General features: G+C 35.8%; 2 protein-coding genes across 3 annotated transcripts; both read right to left on the minus strand.

The window, feature by feature from the left end:
* Nucleotides 1–82: 82 nt before the first annotated feature.
* On the minus strand, nucleotides 83–2,470 carry LOC112175823. The gene is made up of 4 exons (XM_024313574.2): nucleotides 2,018–2,470; nucleotides 1,134–1,498; nucleotides 954–1,035; nucleotides 83–496 (listed from the first exon to the last, which is right to left on the minus strand). Exons 1-4 carry the CDS (start codon nucleotides 2,330–2,332, stop codon nucleotides 227–229), a joined length of 1,032 nt encoding a protein of 343 aa, XP_024169342.1. The 5' UTR covers nucleotides 2,333–2,470; the 3' UTR covers nucleotides 83–226.
* A 9,816-nt stretch (nucleotides 2,471–12,286) lies between these two features.
* Nucleotides 12,287–13,523, minus strand: LOC112187325 (protein transport protein Sec61 subunit beta). Of its 2 annotated transcripts, none has more exons than XM_024326111.2 (2): nucleotides 13,400–13,523; nucleotides 12,287–12,742 (listed from the first exon to the last, which is right to left on the minus strand). In XM_024326111.2, the coding sequence occupies exon 2, from the start codon at nucleotides 12,736–12,738 to the stop codon at nucleotides 12,487–12,489; it is 252 nt and encodes an 83-aa protein (XP_024181879.1). In that variant the 5' UTR covers nucleotides 12,739–12,742; nucleotides 13,400–13,523; the 3' UTR covers nucleotides 12,287–12,486. The 2 variants fall into 2 exon arrangements, with proteins under 2 accessions (XP_024181879.1, XP_040368205.1); XM_040512271.1 differs by having other exon boundaries at nucleotides 12,287–12,743; nucleotides 13,365–13,481.
* Nucleotides 13,524–15,268: the final 1,745 nt, after the last annotated feature.

The following is a 15,268-nucleotide window of genomic DNA, read 5'->3' on the forward strand; positions in this document are numbered from 1 at the left end:
GAATCGACATTTGATATGTTTCAGCATGCGAGTCTGGTGTATTGACTGGAATCCATAACTGGATGTGATCAAGTCTTTTTTCTGCTTTTGAAAGACTTGCTCTGTTTTCCACTAGAAATTAAGGGATTGCTTGCACATACCCAAGTTTATTCATGACATAAGGTTACAACGATTTCTGGCACACATCTAACTTTATTCGATGTCAGATAGCTTATGAGAAAGGAAACTACTTTAACGACCGTTGCCTTTCTGATGATGTTGGCACCTTGCCTTGCACAGATTTGAAATACATGGACTTGCAGTAAACAGTGAGTTTGTTCCAAATTAAGCTCTTGGTGGAGGAGTTGGACTTCTGATAATTTTCTGAAACTGCTGATATTCTTCCGATTGTGCATTGCCTTGCTCTTATCTTCCTCCTGTTTGCCTCCTCTTTGGTCAAGCTTATTGTCTTCCATGTGTTTTCCACTGCTTTTGCACGTTGCTTCTCCAGTTTAATCTGCCAAATTATCAACCAAAAAACATAATAGAAATGAGTTCAATATCAACCACATCTCTAAATAATAAATGAGACTTGCCAATCTATCCATATATAAGTAGGTCTCATATTCTTCAAGTCATTTTGAAAGACCGCATTAATAAACCACGATGTGACAGTTGGATGTGTTAATTAACGACGTAGTAATAACCGTACGATTTAAGTTAACGTTTTTTTGTGCTTAGCAATTTTGCCGCCTTCATTAAATAATTAAATATGCGATCTACAAAATTGGTAGAGATGTTGAGCAGTATTAGAAACTCGGAGTAGAGGATGTAAAATGAGCACTGTAACTTTAGTGGTTAAAAATTTTCAATCCGTAATAAAACTGTGTTATTTCCTGCATCCTCCTATTGGTAATCACATACTACTGTGCAGATTGGCCCAAAAACATAATAGTAATCAGACAATTTCGTACCTCAAGCTTTTTGATGTCCTTCAGGGCCTTGCTGGTCTGCTTGAATTCCCATTCCTCAATGGCAGCTTCTTCTCTTCTCAACCTGTCAACACGTTTGAATAGACTTACAAAACCATTCATACCATTTACTCAAATAGTCAAGTTCATGCAAGGAAATTAATGGAGGTCAAATTTCCTCACTTGGTCATAAGCCTCATTTGCTCAGCTTTCTTCCATGCCTCAACCTCAGCCTGCAGCTCCTGCTTCTTGACTTCATCCAAGAACTCATGGTACGGCTTCGGCCGTTCCATCAGCTTATCTCTTCCGGCAATCGGGCTTCCGCCGCCATCGGATTCTTCATTTGTGCTCTGCTCCCCACATGCCAAATGGCTATCCTCTTCATCAACAGACCTCTCCTCTCTCTCTGAGTTTGATTGGTGCTCAACAATTTCATGGTGAGGATCCGAGGCCATTGACAGCTTGCTCAGGCAGGAACCCTTGTGAGGATTGTTCTGGAAATTGGTGAGACAGAGCCGGCCATAGTCTTTGGCATTCTCCAACCCATCCTATAATCCAATCCAAATAAAATCGTTTATAGACATAAAAATCAGAAAAGTTAATGGGAAAAGGAGAGATTTACAAGAAGGAATCAATCATCTTGAGTATTATCAAACGGATGATGATCATCATCTTCAGACCAATCTATCAAAAGCAGAGCATGTATTTTCTCATGTACCAATTGATCAAAACTCTAACAGATTTCACAACCGTGAAACTATTTTTACACGAAATAAGATGAAGATTGATCATCTTCAAAACCAATCTATGCTATCATCAACTGTTATATAGAGATCAACAAAATCAGAAAATATCCAATACTCATCTCATCAAATATCAAAAATCATCAGAATTCAATACCCTTGAGAGAAATTACCATTCTTTTAAGATCTTCACACAAACCTTTTAGGCCACACCTTGCATGATTCTCAATTCACATGATCCATATAACAATGTCAAACAGAGATAAGGCAAGAAACCATTTTTCTACGATCAAACAAAACCATTTTCTTTCAAGGAGTAAATACCTGGTTTCTTGGGGTGGACGCATTTGTAGGCATGTCAGAGAAGAAACTAGTCTTCTCTGATTTGGGAGAACAAGTCTTGGAGCTCAACGAGCTGATAGGGCTGGAGCCACTGCTACCAACAGGTGGTGGAGAGCCAGGTAAAGCCTCCATCAGAGGACTCATGCTCCAAGCTCCGGCGACACGCGGCGTCACCTTACTGGTCGGCTTTGCTGAGCCTCTGAAGGTCCTGGCAGACAAGGGTGGTCCATTATTGGTGGCTTTGGTGGTCTTGGGGCTATCAGACAAACTTGATCTCATTCTTGCTCCGGACATCATTGTTCTTGCGTTGTCTCACTCTCTATCTCTCCGTTCTTGAAAATGTGGGTTTGTTTTTATGGGTGGGAGGTTGGTTTGAGAGAGAGAGAGAGAGAGAGAGAGAGTGATGGGGGGAAGAGGAGGAGTGTGGGAAGTGCCTCAGATTTTGATGCTTTAAAAAGTGACGGAAAGAATGGTGTTGGGGGAGAGACTGTAGGATGGTCAAATAGGCTGAGTGGCCCATTATGGAAGATTCATACATATTTGAGCCACACTATGTAGATTGTGCTTTTACTTTGTTGGATTTCACCTACCATTGTTATCGTCTCTCCTTCAATCTTCCCATGTGAAATTCAACGGTTTCATTGCTCTTGAATGATGAGATTTAATCCCACCAAACTAATTTCTTAATTTATCTTGTTTTCATGTAAAGATTCCGGATGTAAAGATGTTAAGGTCACAGAGTGGCTCGCGACAATTAAAATTGTATAAATAATTGATTTTAACAATTAAAGTTATAAGTTTTATTTTAGTAAAAAGAAAATAGAATCAAAGTGACTTAAATGAAAACTACGTCATCTCTCCTATTTCATCCTATGAGCCTAATTTCATTTGAATTCTGACAAGTGCGCGCGCAAAAACTACCGCCAAAATATGAAAGTTCGATAAAGTGTTCAGTTACTAAATAGTTTTTCATTGATAATGTTGAATGAGTTCTCAAGTTTGAAACCTATATTTCCCTTGACCTTTTTATTATTATTATTTATAAAAAAAAAAAAAAAAAAAAAAACAAGCGAGGTAAGGGCTAGCAATTCTTATAAACGTAGAACTTTTTTATAAGTTGGGACTTTTTTGTCGACCTTGATTGATGATATTAGTAAAAAATTTGTAGAAAGATTTGAATAATTGTTTTTTGGTTAACAAATAAGCAAGATTCCCAGCACTGATAATGCTTCAAATCTCGAAGGGTCGCCAACTCTAGAGAATCTGATTCAATAGGGAAGAAGCACGCCACAAGCTCAGCATGCATGCTTCGGTGAAAGAATCATACAAATAATTAAGTAATTAAGGGAACTGGTAACTGCATTTTAATTTTGACAAGAAATAAAGTTATTTCAACGAATACATGATTTATTAACCTAAACATAATTTTATGAGAATCCTTCTGAATGGTAAGTAATATATTCATTGCCAAAAATAAAATTATGGAGGTGGTTAGAGTTTGAACATTGAAGAAGAAAAACAAACCCAGGAGAAAGAGAGAGATAAATGCATTATTTTATAATAATAACCCGAGGGGAAAAACATTCATGACTCCATTTTTATATGAAGGTAAATATTATAGAAAAAGAATTTCCCACAAATTGATATATGGATTATCTGAACTACACACTGATAGCTCTAATTAAAGTACCTCTAACCCTAACTTGATCACTAAGCTGACCCTGCTAACAAATTATTCCCTTGGAATCACCACCATTCTGATCCATAATCCTGGAGCTGTTCATATGTTAAAGAGGACAACGCACACTTTTGCTATGTTCGTATTGCAAATTTGCAATGAAGTTCAAGATGCATGTTTTTAGGACACTTCTTGAGCTTGTGAAAGTCTAAATTCCCCCACTTTCAACTTTTTCTTCCTCCTTTATTTCCTCCTCTGTTCTCTCCCTTAATTTTGCGTGGGATTTGAATGGACTTTGTGTAAAGATTAGTATGATGTGATAGTCACCACTCACGACTCAAGTAGTGAGATAAGACTAACCAACACTTACGTTCTGTCTCCGTGGTAAACACTAGTTCTTTGCTGATCGAGTAAGACTTTGTCCCACATCGCACTCCGGCTACATTCAAGTTCTTCTAGTAACGCCATATTACAGATTTTCAACATATGTCCACGAATATTTGAAGAAAATAAAGAAAGAAAAAAAAAAAAAAAAGCCGAGAAGACTGGGTTATGACTTATGATTAGTATTTAGTACTACTTTTCATAGATTTCTAGACGTTGTCTTCGTCTCTTCGACAAGAAGAGAGAATAAGGGAATTTTATTATTATTATACTATTATAATTTTTATTTTTATTTTTATTTTTCTTTTTGTGAAAACGGAAATAGTCCAACTGCTCTTGCAAGATGAATATAAAAGTAAATAATTTAATCAATTTTCCAAGCATGTCATATTTCAAGCTTTTTAACAGTTTAAAATTATATCAGTGACTGAAAAATTTCAGGCGTAAAAAAAGTTATTTTTGAAGATAATACTTCTTTGTTCTTCTAATTTAAACCAATCCAACTAACAAGGCAACTATGAACTCATCATTATGTTTTATTGAATACCCTTAGGTGTAAGAACTTGAAGTCAATTGTTAATCATACCCTAAATGAGAAGTCAATCACTTAACCCTCATCCTCATCTACTATGTTTATGCTAATCACACTGGTCAACCTTCTACTGGATATCACAAAATGTTGAGGCATAGCAATGCGATATTTTCACCATTGGAATTAAGGATTAAAAATATTGTTTTCATCAACATTAATTAACTAGTCGAGTTGGAATCCAAATATTGGCTTCAATTACAGATAACCAGATGAGGGAGAGACTTCAAAGTCAATCCGCCATTTTTGTAGACAAGTCAAAAAGAAAAAAAATGTAAAAACCATATACATGCTCACAACATATGCACACCAACTTGACAACAATCACAAAAGAACTAAAACTTACCTTCAGCAATAACAGGCATGGATTCCATCTTATGGAGCTGCAAACTCTGATCACTGAATATGACCTTCTGTTACTTACCAACTTGCTTCTCAATAGACAGAACTTATGCAAATAACGTCGGTGGTAACAGGGACCAATTCATCCATATATATATATATAGGTGACTTAACCCTCAAGGAGCTTCCCATTAAAGCATTCCTTATCGGATTAGGTTTCCTAGTTAGATTCTTAATGTATCACATCTTGTAGCCTTTCTTGTAGACTAAGCAATGGATTACTATCCTTAATGAATTGATACACTGCTTCATTAAGCTACTAGTATTGATTTATAGTTTGTGTCCATGTTGAACTAGTTTTGACATTAAGCTAATTATCAATTTACTATATGTTAATGTGTGACAAGTCCATGTTGATTCTAACAATCTCCCCCTTGGACTAACACATATTAAGCTTGATAATTTGCACCAGAAAATGTCAGATACTACTCAACTTACTGTAGTGCGCGCCAGACAACAAAATCAAACCAAAAATCCATTCCAACATGGTTAGATCACAGTTACTTATGCAGAGCAAGAAACAGTATACATTTTAAAAAAATGCAGAGTTTCAAAACCACTAACACAAGCTTCTGCAATCCACATATGTTCAACCAGAAGTGATACAATATATGTTAATGTGTATCAACAAGTAAACATATATTAGGTCCTACTTTATGTTTCTAAAACCAGAAACTCAAGCAAATTTACTGAACACTGATGGCTTAAAATTATTGCTTGAACCTTAACATCATGCTAAACATGATTTAAGGCACCTGATAGCAAGTATAACTTTAAGTACAAAATCGACAATTTTCAGAACATTTAATAAAAGCTGCAGCAATAACCAAAATCAGAAAATACCTCAAAATTTACTAATAATAAAATCTGTCATTACAACAAGTTGTGATAAACAAAACTAAAAGATCACAACTAAAAATACAAGAACTCAAAAACCTTAGAAATTTAAATTGCTCCAACTGGACTAACTCTCTACTGAACCTAAGCATCTAAATTAGCTAAAATTCCAATGCTTACTGTATGCTTCTGGAATGCAGCCACTGACAATGCCTTGGTGAAAGGATCTGCTAGCTGTGAATTTCTGTCAATACTCAAAACAGCTATTTCACCATGCTTTACTCTTTCTCTAACACTGTAATACTTTAAATCAATGTGTTTAGAATTATTTGATCTTTTACTGTTCTTACTAAAGAAAACTGCAGCCTCATTGTCACAATAAATCACAAGTGTGTCTGCCACAATGTGACTCAATACTTTGGTCTGCATGAGAAAATTCCTAATTCAAAGTCCTTCACACAGTTTCATATGTTGCAATAAATTCAGCTTGCATAGTAGAAGTTGAAACAAGTGTTTGTTTCATGGTTTTCCAAGCAATAGCACCTCCTGCAAGCATGAACACATATCTACAAGTCGACTTCTTGGAGTCTGGATAATTCCCTGCAAAATCCGAGTCTGAGAATCCAATGAGTTTCAGATCCTCCACTTGCCTATAAACTAGCATGTGGCTTTTAGTTCTCTGCAGGTATCTCAACACTTTCTTCCCAGCTACCCAATGCTCATGGCTTGGATTAGACTGGAATCTTGACAAAATCCCTACTGCAAAAGACAAGTCTGGCCTAGTGCAGACTTGTGCATACATGAGACTTCCTACAAGTCTGGCATAAGGCTTTGACTCCATATTTTCCTTTTCAACATCACTATTGGGACTTTGCTTCTTGGTTAACTTATCTCCTTTTGACATGAGAACTTCTCCATACCAAATCTCTTTAAAATTTTGGTAACATAATTCTGTTGAGACAAACCAAGTAGTCTATGTGCCCTATCTCTTTTAATCTCAATACCTAGTACATAGGATGCTTCTCCTAAATCTTTCATGTCAAAATTCTTTGACAGAAAATTCTTAGTGTCTTTGAGCAGTTTTAGGTTACTACTAGCCAAAAGAATATCATCCACATAGCGAACTAGGAAAATAAAATTGTTCCCAACTGTCTTCAAATAAACACACTTATCAACAAGGTTTTCTGTAAATCCAAAGTAGAAAACACATAATCAAATTTCTTGTACCACTGTCTAGAAGCTTGTTTTTAGGCCATAAATTGATTTTCTTAACTTACACACAATGTAGTCACTCTCTTCCCCTCCATAAGTTGGTTTTCTTGCTCTCTGTGATCTTCTAGGCTGAGGATGTTCAGGATTGGTTGAGCTACAGGTACTTGATCAGTTACTTGGTCAGTTACTTGATCAGTTACTTGGTCAGTTACTTGACCAGTTACATGTACTTGATTAGTTACTTGGTCAGTTACTTGATTAGTTACTTGATCAGTTACTTGACCAGATACAGCTACTTGATCAGTTACTTGGTCAGTTACTCGACCAGTGACTTGATCAATTACATCTTGTTCTAAAGGCAATGCTACACTTATATTCTCATCTGACACAATTTCCTCAAAATCTGAGGTTAAATCCTCAAGGTTTGTATTGTGAACTATTTCACTTAGAAACTTTACTTGATGTGTTTCAAAAATTCTAGGTGAATGATGAGCAGAATATAATTTATAGCCTTTAGATTTATCTGGATAACCTATAAAATAGCAACTAACAGTTTTGGGGTCAAGTTTATTCAAGCTTGGATTATAAATCCTAGCTTCTGCATGACATCCCCAAACATGGCAGTGATGAAGACTGGGTTTCCTGCCATACCAAAGCTCAAAAGCAGTCTTTTCTATAGCTTTGCTAGATGTCCTGTTGCAAATATAATTTGAAGTTTTTAAAGCCTCACCCCACAGAAATTTAGGCAAACCAGTTGTACACATCATACATCTAACCATGTTCAAAAGAGTCCTATTCTTTCTTTCTGCAGCACCATTCTGTTGTGGGTTATAGGGTGTTGTATATTGAGCTTTAATTCCATTGTCTTGCAAAAACAAGGCAAATGGACCCTTTTGTTGGCCGGATTTAGTGTACTTGCCATAGAACTCACCACCTCTATCTGATCTCACTGTTTTGATTTTCTTTTCTAGTTGATTTTCTACCTCAGACTTAAAGATTTGAAGGCTTTCAATGCTTGTGCCTTTTTCTGAAAGTAGATAAATATAACTGTATCTAGAAAAGTCATCAATGAATGTGATAAAATACACATTCCCACAGATAGTTTGATGCCTAAATGGTCCACATATATCAGTGTGTATGAGTTCTAATAAATTTTGGCTTCTATATGCAGTCTTCTTTCTAGTATTAGTTATTTTTCCCTTAAAGCATTCCACACAGTCTGTTAGATCAGAAAAATAAAGTTCGTTTAGGATGTTATTTTTCACCAAAATTTTCAGTCTCTCTTTTGAAACATGGCCGAGTCTTCTATGCCATAAAAATGCAGACTTTTCATTTAGTTTGGTTCTTTTAACACCTGTTAAAGTGCTAGTACTGTTTGTGTTATTTTCAACAAGTAAAATTTCTTGTTGAGCCATTGAACAATTTAACTGTAAATAATCATTCGAGATAACACCAGAACCAATTTGAACAGAATTTTTAGAAATAAGAATTCCATTACTATCCATAACAAGTCTACAACCAGATTTTACTAAAAGAGAAACTGAAACCAAATTCCTTCTCATGGAAGGTACATAAAAAACATTGTCTAGAACTAACAATTTTCCTAATCCTAAATCGAGCTTTAAGGTTTCAATAGCCTTGACTGCCACTCTCATGCCATTGCCCACACACAGGTTCACTTCATCACTTTTTGGGATTCTCTTCTCCTTATGAATCCCTGCAAGGAATTAGTAATATGAATAGGTGAGCCTGAATCTATCCACCAAGACTGTGGTTCAACATTTATAAGATTAATTTCTAAGGAAAAAACTGTATTAGAAAAAATCTTACCCTTTTTGGCTAACCAGTTCTTATAGCCAGTGCAGTCCTTTTTCATGTGTCCTACTCTTTTGCAAAAGTAGCACTTGAACCTGAATGGCCTGTTTTCCTTGGCCACTGCAGCTGTTGAACTCTTAGTTATGGCTTTGGTAGGCTTGAGCTTATTCTAGGGCTTTTTCCTTTTAGGCTTCTCAATGAGGTTAATGGTTGTAGCAGGTTCTTTTTCTTCCTTGATCCTAGATTCCTCATCCACACAGATGGATATAAGTTCATCTAGAGTCCAGTTTCCCTTTTGAGAGTTGTAACTGGTCCTAAGATGACTAAAACTGTTAGGCAAGGAATGTAGTGCATAATGCACTACCTGCTCATCCCTAACCCCCATCAAGAGTTCCCTAAGTCTGCCATTTATATTGATCATCTTCATAATATCCTCTCTAACTCCCCCTGGACCCATGTACTTCAAATCATGAAACTTTTTGGTTAGCCTAGCTGCTTCTGCTTTTTCACTTTCTTTAAACTTAGCACCTATGAGTTCCAAAAAATCTGATGCTAGCTCAGGCTCCTCTATACTTCCCTTGACAGTTTTAGACATGGAGGTACGAATGAGGTTCTTAGCTATTCTATTGGATCTATGCCACTTCTTGTAAAGGTCAGTTTCTTGGTGCTCTTTTCATTCAACTCTTCAGGCTTATCTTCAGTAAAGCAATAGTCTATGTTTTCATGCATTCCCATATAGTTCTCTACAAAATCTAGCCAAACTCTATAGTTGGTTCTAGTTGGCATGAAGACACTGTTCAAGTTCATGTAAGAGTTACCTAAGGAGCAAAACAAAATTCATGTGAGTTCTCAATTTGTAAAGAAAATAACTTTAAGTTTTCTGTGTTTTATTAAGCTTTAAGCAACCAAAACAAAAACATACAGAAAACCTTAACAATCCATACTTGCATTCATGTCAGTCCATAACAAAAACAATGTTAAGCAACACTTTTGAGCATATTTATTTTCATATTTATTTTCATCAAGCATGCATACTGTTGTTTTGTATTCTAAAACCATACTTGATCACTTCTTTGGAAGATAAAACTGAAGCATAGTTTTAAAACACAAAACACAATTTCAGTTTTGTTACTCGATCAGGTACAGTTACTTGGTCAGTTACTTGACCAGTTATTTGGTCAGTTACTTGACCAGTTACCTGGTCAGTTACTTGACCAGTTACCTGGTCAGTTACTTGACCAGTTACCTGATCAGTTACTTGGTCAGGTACCTGATCAGTGTTCTCTGCCAACATCAATGAAGAATGCTTTGTGCATCATAATCACTTATGCCAACAGAAAACTACAAAACTCATGAGCTTTTAACTTTATATTCTACCCAGATGATTGTCTTTATAAGAAAATTAAGCTCTTGCATCTGTCAATTTCTACAATGTGTAAAGCTTTTGGGAGATTCTTATTCTTCATACATTGTCACACAATCACAAATACATTACCATATAAGCAATCAATTCATCATGCATATTCAAGCACAAACAATTGTTTCGATTCCAAGAAACCATAGAATAATCAAGAAATTGTAAATTTCATCCGGTCACCATCTACTCTAGCCTGACGCATGCCGGGAATGCTACTAGGGTTCTTGAGCACAATCAAAAACTTAATAATTATACTATGAATCGAAAACAATTTTCACCGAAAAACCTGTTTTTGCTTTTTCCCCAATTTGCTGCAAAAAATCTCAGCGGAAGCTTGAATTTGTTATCCAGATGCAGCAAAACAATTCTCTTGGTATCTTGATTCACAGCAATCGGGGTTTGAATCCCTTCTAAGATGAAAACACCTCAAACACTTCCGAATCCAGTCCCATACCCTCTTCTTGATCGAAACTGACCGTTGTAGAACAACGGTCCTTTGTTCTTAAGGCTTCGGGTCGGGTTTTGGGCCTGGCTCTTATGTTTGCTGCTACTGGTTCAAGAGATTAAGTAACTTACTTTGATCAAGTACCTCACCAGTTACTTGGTCAGTTACTTACTTGATCAGGTACCTGATCAGTTACTTGACCAGTTACCTGATCAGTTACTTGACCCGTAAAGCAAAAACCCTCCTCTTTTTTTTTTTTTTTTTTTGTGTTTGTTTTGCAAAACCCTAAAACGATTTTGATATTTGTGAGCCTATGCTCTGATACCAATTGTAAAAACCATATACATGCTCACAACATATGCACATCAACTTGACAACAATCACAAAAGAACTAAAACTTACCTTCAGCAATAACAGGTACTTACCAACTTGCTTCTCAATGGACAGAACTTATGCAAATAACGTCGGTGGTAACAGGGACCAATTCATCCATATATATATATATATATATATATATATGTGACTTAACCCTCAAGGAGCTTCCCATTAAAGCATTCCTTATCGGATTAGGTTTTCTAGTTAGATTCTTAATATATCACATCTTGTAGCCTTTCTTGTAGACTAAGCAATGGATTACTATCCTTAATGAATTGATACACTGCTTCATTAAGCTACTAGTATTGATTTATAGTTTGTGTCCATGTTGAACTAGTTTTGACATTAAACTAATTATCAATTTACTATATGTTAATGTGTGACAAGTCCATGTTGATTCTAACAAAAAATTGTACAGAAGTATATATCAAAACTAGTTTTGTTCTTTGTTTGTCCACTGTTATTGTTCTTGGGAGACCTTTGCTGAACTTCCAAAAAAGTGGGATAAAATATTTGGATCATGGATTTCAGGCCTTAATCTTGTTCTTCTATAGATTTGAGAAGCTTTTTTTTGGTCTGAGATTTGAGAAGCTTCAGTTCCGCTCTTTCCGTCATGAAACACCCAACGGAACTCGTCATTGGTTAAATCAATAATATCAGAACTGAGAAATTCCAACCAAGTTCGGTTTGACAATCATAGGAGACTGAAATCTTGGAGACGATGTCAACTACCCGACACCGAATGACACTGAGTCCACCGTTTTATTCTTTCATGCCAGAGACCCTAGACACAGCATAATTTATACCGCTGTGCCAAACAATCTGACCTCTTTTTATACCTTCCACAACTCCACCCCCATTAAAATAAGAATAAGCTATTTGTATCAAATTGGTCCCAAACCACATCTGACCATGGTGAAGAGAATAGAACTCTCACAGACATGTGATCAATTGTGATGGCATTGGAATCAGAAGACAATCTCCATTTCACACCATCACAACCAACTTTGCTGGGTAACAATCGAACTCCATGCTCATTGTATAATTTCAACAGAATAGCCAAAAAGTGCATTCAATTCGTAGATGAGAGACCAACATTTCAGTACCAAAAAGCAGCCTCTGATTCTACTAAACTCAACCTGAAACAGCTATAGCTGTTTCAAACATTCAATTAGTACAAAGTAAATTGATAAAACTGTCATTTTTTTTTTCATAACTAGACTATTTATTATTTCACGATCCATATAAAAAACACCATATTGAACTTTGTTTCCTATGTTCGGTACACAGAACCTCTCTAAGCAGAGCGCACAAAGTAGAGCTTTCCCATGACATGAAGAACAGCAACAAAGGCAATGAAACCAATGCTCATGATGAGAACAACATTCGGGGAGATCTTGAGTCCTGGGGCGTCGTCAGTGTAGAACTGGAGCATTGTCCCGGCTGCACCTCCAGAAGAACCGCCACCACTCGTCGTCCTCCTTCGGCGCATACTCGCAGTAGCTGCGGCACTTCCTCTTGGGGGAGCTGCTCCACCGCCTAGAACCATTTTTTCTGGAGAACCCAATCACACGTTTAGTCTCTCAATCCAAAACATATATTGTTACACATCTAAAACCAAACTTCCCAAATAGAATCCACACCAAAAGAGAATAATAGAAAACTTCTAAAACAGAATACTAAATTGATTCTACCAAATCCTAATGCAAACCCAAGTTTCTTCCCGATTGATGTTGGGTATCACAAAACAAAATACACACGAATTCGATTCCTATAAGCAATTCTGATAGCATAACCAAAAGACTAATCAATTGCATGCAGAATTATTCACAATAATTGATAAAAATCTTCATAGCTCATCAACTCTGTACCCAAAACCCGGCTCAATTCTAAATCTTGATTGGACTAGAAACAAAAAGGTATGATGATAACGTATAGATCTAGAATTCGAATCACACTACGAACATCAGCAGCAGAAAAATAGCTATAAATCCAAAAAATAACAACCGGAATCTATCTAACCCATCAAACAAAACTTCTAAAGTTTTCAAATTCACATGATAATATAGACAATTCGGAGACCCTAAACCCCAGATCCGTGAATGGGAACCAAGATCCAATCACGAAAGCAATGCAAAATTCCCAGATCAAAAATTAATTGATAATTGAAATACGAAATTGAAGGTTGCATGGCGTAGACGAGAACTTGCCTGAGGAAACGAGTTGAAGGAAGGCGAGAGTTGTTTGAAGATTGAAGAAGGGAGAGAGAGCGTGTTTGACTCCAATGGCCCTGAAATTAGTTTGGTTATATAGTGCAAAGCGTTTGAAGGTTATTTTGTCTACGTGGACTACCCTTCCACGCCTCTTCCTCCAATCGTCTCCTGCCACGTCAAATCCCGCGTATGCAGTTTTGCCAAATATCTCTGTCTTTATTTTATTTATAGGTAAAAAAAATATTTTAGGGGCTTCTTTTTATTATTATTACTAAGTCTTATATATGTGCCATGTCAGTTTTATTATTGAAAAGGGGAGAATATGAAAGTTTTCTTTTCACCCATTTCTTCAACTTTATATTTTTGTGTTTTTGTAGATTCTCGTAACAATCTTTTAAGATTATTTAATTATGAATTTTTATTTTTTTATTATAAAAGACATTTATTGCAAACTAAAAGTGAAGTCTTTGGCACTAAATTTTGATTTCTCTTTATAGTAGTAGAGATATGTTTTCAAAGACCAAAAAAGAAGAAAAAAATTTTGGTTTTTTTTTGTAAGCCATTAACACACGGGGAGAATTATCCCAAAAATTGAATGACTCAAGTTAGCCAGAGCATTTGTTGTAAAACTTGTTTCTCTTAGAACATGCTGAAAGATGATTGAAGAGAGAGACTTAATAATTGGTGGGATGTCATGAACAATGGACTTGAGCCTTGAAGGAATATCACGTACTGCTTCTATTGAGAGAGTTAATGATGAGTTCGAAGTCTCCTTCAACAAAGATTCTGAGGACCTTGTTCCAATCTTTGAGTAAACCATCATGAAGGCCAATAGCCTTAGTAGGGAGAACATTTTTTTTTTTAGGTTCTGAGAAAAGATTCGACATCCCTTTCTCAAAGAGTCTAATTCCTCTCTCAACCCTTAATATTAATTTTTCTAATTAGTTTAGGGTTATTTTGGTAATAAAATTATGTTTCGGGTGACAACAGGTGTTCCCTCAATGATAGTAAAACTAGATTTTTGTTATATATTGTGGTTGAATTGATGAAAGTTACACGTTTATTCTTTTTCTTTTTGGTGGATCAGGTTTATGTTTTTTGTTTTTGTTTTTGCAGGATTCAAAATTTATATTTGAATTGAACCTTTAATTCTTTTAGCTTGTATCTTACCTACGTATTTACGTTCTAACATAATGTTCAGCCGGAGGTCGTTGAACATTCTACTGTAGAGCTATGGTGCTATGGTGGTATGTGAGCTTAGTTCACATCAACCTCGCTCTATTTAAAATTCAAATCTACGAGTCTCATTCATTTCTCTTTCAAATTTTCCTCTAATGATAAAAGTTCTTTCAACACTTTTTGTATGCAGCATGTTGATCAAAGAATGACGAGCTTGAAACCTAGTGGCGATTGTGGTAGACTCATTAGTCATTGCTCTTACCTCATCTTGGTTTTTACCTCTCTCTTCCTTTTCTTGTAATCACCTCGCATTGCGTTCCCATGGTATTCAAATATCCATATGGATCGATGAAGTCAATAGAAAGCAATAAAATTCATATTGTATATACCATTTAGTTTCCTTCAATATTTTACTGGATATGAAAATAAAGATATAGTATCCAAATATATAAGTTGGGCGAAGGAAGAATCTATTATTGAAGATTTTAAGGTTGTTTCGTAAATGAATGAAATGAACTGAAACATCAACTATTATTTTCCCAACTTTTTTTTTTTCTTTATAAACAAATGAAAAGACACAATTTATCTATGTATTCGCAATATAGTCGTATAATTGCAACAATCTTTTGGTCAGGAGATAATTGTGACAGTTCATTAAGAAAGTGTGAGAAATCCTCCACCTGAACA

Source organism: Rosa chinensis, chromosome 1 (assembly GCF_002994745.2).
Source record: "Rosa chinensis cultivar Old Blush chromosome 1, RchiOBHm-V2, whole genome shotgun sequence".
Taxonomy (NCBI): Eukaryota; Viridiplantae; Streptophyta; class Magnoliopsida; order Rosales; family Rosaceae; genus Rosa; species Rosa chinensis.

Bases quoted from the DNA above. Each gene is read 5' to 3' on its own strand.
- LOC112175823 (XM_024313574.2), bottom strand. From the start codon at position 2,332: ATGATGTCCGGAGCAAGAATGAGATCAAGTTTGTCTGATAGCCCCAAG. The intron at 1,499-2,017 runs GTATTTACTCCT...ATTGGATTATAG, and splicing joins CGTCCACCCCAAGAAACCAG to GATGGGTTGGAGAATGCCAA. The intron at 1,036-1,133 runs GTGAGGAAATTT...ACGTGTTGACAG, and splicing joins CAAATGAGGCTTATGACCAA to GTTGAGAAGAGAAGAAGCTG.
- LOC112187325 (XM_024326111.2), bottom strand. From the start codon at position 12,738: ATGGTTCTAGGCGGTGGAGCAGCTCCCCCAAGAGGAAGTGCCGCAGCT.